Genomic DNA, 3,596 nt, shown 5'->3' with positions numbered 1-3,596 from the left:
ACGTAATTTTTTTATTTTTTTTTAAAGATAATCAGACTTGGTACTGACCTCTTTTTCCTGGAAGTGCTTTCCACGTTATTTTTTTACTTCTTGTAACCGATCAGGGAGTGACCTAGACAAGAAGTTACATTCTTACACAGCAGGTGAACCAGGAACTTGCTGTAAATGACCTGCAGGTATGCGGAACAGAGCTGTTCCTGCGCCCAGATACCCTGCACTGATGCAGACAGAAAGAAGCAGATGCTTACATGTATAGACGGCAATAAAACTAGAGTGTAACATTTTTAGGATCGCAGCTGACAAGGCTTTCTGCAATGACTAATATGACTACGGTCTAATGCGACAGTTCACCGTCTGCAGCCGCATTCAGTCCCAAAAGTAAGCAAGTTTCTCCAGATGTTAGATATTGAAAAAAAAAAAGAAAAAAAGAAAGAAAGAAAAGCACATCCAGTTTTCAATCTTTTTTATTTATTTAAACTGTACACAAATGTAAAATACTTCAACAGCAAATCTAAGTGAAAATTGTTTGGTTTAAATTATTATGGAACAGAACCTAAAAGGAACTTTATTAAATAAACATAAAAATTGGATTTAAAGGATGCACATATTGTAATGTATTCTACAATAGTCATTTTTTTTTCACTCTACGTTCCATGTGCGTATGGTATAGAAAAGACACTGAATAGAACAAACAGAATCCATTTTGTACCCTGAAACAATTGGTAGGCCTTGTGAGGGATTGCTCAGTATGACTACATGATATATGATGGCTTTGCCATCTCATAAAAATTATAACTAATATGTTGGCCTCTTTGGTTCCAAAATTTATGTATAATACATTTAACTGTATTCATTTTTTGCTGCTATAAAAATAACATTTTTTTCAAATGGCAGTTTTTTGACTACTCATGCAACTAAATCAGTGCAAACATTAAAAGCAATCATTCGCTTTAAAAAAGAAGCAAAAGATTTAATTTCAAGTATAAAAAATATAAAAAAGTCATATCATAAGTCCAGTTTTGTCTAGTATGGGTCAACACTTTAAATTGCATAGCTCATGCGGCACCTGTTTACCTAGATAGTGAGCAAAGATAAGTGCACTATCAAGTACCACTTTTCAAGGCATTGAAATTTGCAAGTGCTATTATACGTGCATTCAAGCAGTTTGCAAGTGCTATGCTGTATCGTTATTTTCTGATCTTTATGGCCATCCTCGACACCTCCTGGTAAGGAAATTGAAAGCACTCTCCTCTCTCTCTCCTCCTCTCCAAGACTTGTTAAAATGTTCCTCGCCTGTTATTCAATTCACTGCATTTTTCAGAATGTCTCCACTCTGTTACTGACACTCCTCTTTAGGGTTCATTGGTTTAGCCGTGGTGGCGGTTGCCTGTTTGCTCGTCCCCCACGTGACGCGTCCTTGTCGAGTCCCCCGTTGAAGAACACAGACTGCAACGCCGACTTTTTGTTCTCTGAACAGTGAGAGATGCCAATGGTCAACACAGTCCAGATACAGTACCGGCTCCCCTTTCCCAAGACACGGCGGGTACAGCCATCCACGGGTTGCGAGTGGGCAGTTAAAGCATCGGATCTCGCCAGCCCAGCTTGTGACGTCGCAACGGTCAGATGTTAGAAATACAGCAGTTGCTTACGCGTCTGTCCCCTTTTCTCTCTCTCTCTCTGATGCTACCACACAATTCCTTACTGGAAGTGCTGTAGGAAGATGTGGGTATCTGTGATGTTTACATTTAGATAAATTTAAATTAAGAGGAAGTGATCACCTCCCAAGGCAGGTGTCCTGCAGCTTCCCGTTAGACCTAAGAGGTGATGGTCGACAATCTTTTTTTCATTTTCAAAGTTTGGTCATTTCGTCACCTGCGTGCAAGAATACGTCGTGTTCTCGCAGTCTGTGCTTTTGCCTGAGCAAAGGGAGCTCATCTCGGTGTGGCTTCACCGGCAGGCGGGGAAACAGCTGCTCAGCCGTTCACTCGTACTGGCAGGCATTTAGGTCCATCGTCACTGGTCACTGACTTTCTGTGCTCATGTCCCTTTTCCGAGCTGCCTCGTGTGTGTGTCTGTGTCTGTGTGTGCATATGAGCGCGTGTCTGTGTGCGTGCCCACATTTCGTGTGTGTGTGTGTGTGTGTGTGTGTGTGTCTTTAAGATATTTCATAGCATTAACTTATAAGTGGTAGAATATATAAGTGTCCAAGATCCACAAACTGCCACTGTCCTGACACCAAAGTGAAATGATTTTTTTTTCCTTTTTTTTTTTTTTTTTTTGTCAAACTTTTCCACAGTGACTTTCCAACACTGATGCCTGGATACACAGTGAAACTTCCTCCAACACCATCTTGTATGGGAATGTTTCTCTCTCTTTCTTGCCCTTTCTCTCTCTCTCTCTCTCTCTCCCCCCCAAAAAACACACCTTAAATCAAGCACAACCACATTCTTCCACAATCATATTGGGAACGTCCCTTTTCACAATGTTGTATTCATCATCAAAGTACAGCATTGACATTGTGCTAAGTTTGGTTGGAATGCAACAGGAGTTCACGGTGCCCGGGTTCAGCCCCCGCATTCGGTACTGATTCACGACGGCGGTGTGAAAGGAGGAAGCCGACCCCGGGACGCCGGCCAAGTAGGCCGGGCAGCTCCCTTCACAGTAATTCCCATAGTAACCTGATGGTGCTATGATCCAGTCATTCCACCCAATGAGTCTAAAGTCAATGTAAAACTGTTGCCTGCAACATAGATTGGTCCTGCCATCGCACTCCAGGCCTCTTTTCCGGATCCTGTGTTTGTTATCGGCGAGGCGGGCTTGCACCACTAAAAAAGGCCGGTGGGATTCCTCCCCGGGGTCCACATAAATTGGCAGCACTGAATACTCTTCACAGCCCTCACATTGAACATCCAAGTTCAGTCTCCTTTCTCCTCTCTCAAACAGAGCCTGGATCGCCTCTGTCATGGGAAAAGTGTGCCAACCACTTCTTTTGAGATCAACTTTCTTTTCAACCACATTCCACTTGTTGCTAGTGTCCGGGTCTTGGAAATAGACTTTGACTCTTACTTTTCGCCTGCTGCCTTTCTCTAAGACATATGGAAGCAGCTTCAAGTAAAGCCACAGGCTGGCTTGAACGACAAACAAGTTCTGGTTCCCTTCATTCGAGATGAAGAAATAGAGGCGGACTCTAGATGAGGCCAGATCGTCTGCAAGATAAGGAGAGATCAGCAAGATTAAGTCAAAAAGGAAACGTTAGCATGTGTGCCATCCTGGATTCAGGGACAACGCAAGAGCACAGCGGATCGAGAGAGCACGACGGGGCTGTGCTGGCCAGAAGGCAGGCACTGAGTCAGATATCCCCAGTCTGCAATCGAAACGCATAGAAAAGCGACTTCCCACAGCAACGTTCATCATCGGGCTGTAGCTGGATGTGTCAGATCCACAGACACCAGTAAGAGCTTTCCAGAATATGGGGTTTATTTCCAGCCAGCCAGCTTTAAAGACGCTACAGCATCACCTTGAAAAGACCGGCACTCGGGCTCTGCTAACTTGTCGGTTTAAGAATAGCTTTAACCTCCAGCTACCTGCCAGTTCTC

At 43.5% G+C, this 3,596-nt stretch overlaps 1 protein-coding gene across 1 annotated transcript; it reads right to left on the bottom strand.

Annotated features, from left to right (window-relative positions):
• Positions 1–1,849: 1,849 nt before the first annotated feature.
• Positions 1,850–3,206, bottom strand: INHBB (inhibin subunit beta B; the record flags this gene model as incomplete). The annotated part of the gene is made up of 1 exon (XM_010177675.1): positions 1,850–3,206. A coding segment is annotated over one exon (776 nt), but the record flags the coding sequence as incomplete, so codon positions are not given.
• Between the last annotated feature and the right edge of the window lie 390 nt (positions 3,207–3,596).

Source organism: Antrostomus carolinensis, unplaced genomic scaffold (genome assembly GCF_000700745.2).
Source record: "Antrostomus carolinensis isolate BGI_N321 unplaced genomic scaffold, ASM70074v2 scaffold3571, whole genome shotgun sequence".
Classification (NCBI taxonomy): domain Eukaryota; kingdom Metazoa; phylum Chordata; class Aves; order Caprimulgiformes; family Caprimulgidae; genus Antrostomus; species Antrostomus carolinensis.
The sequence above is the reverse complement of the archived record's forward strand: the minus strand, read 5'-3'. Positions and strand labels throughout refer to the sequence as shown.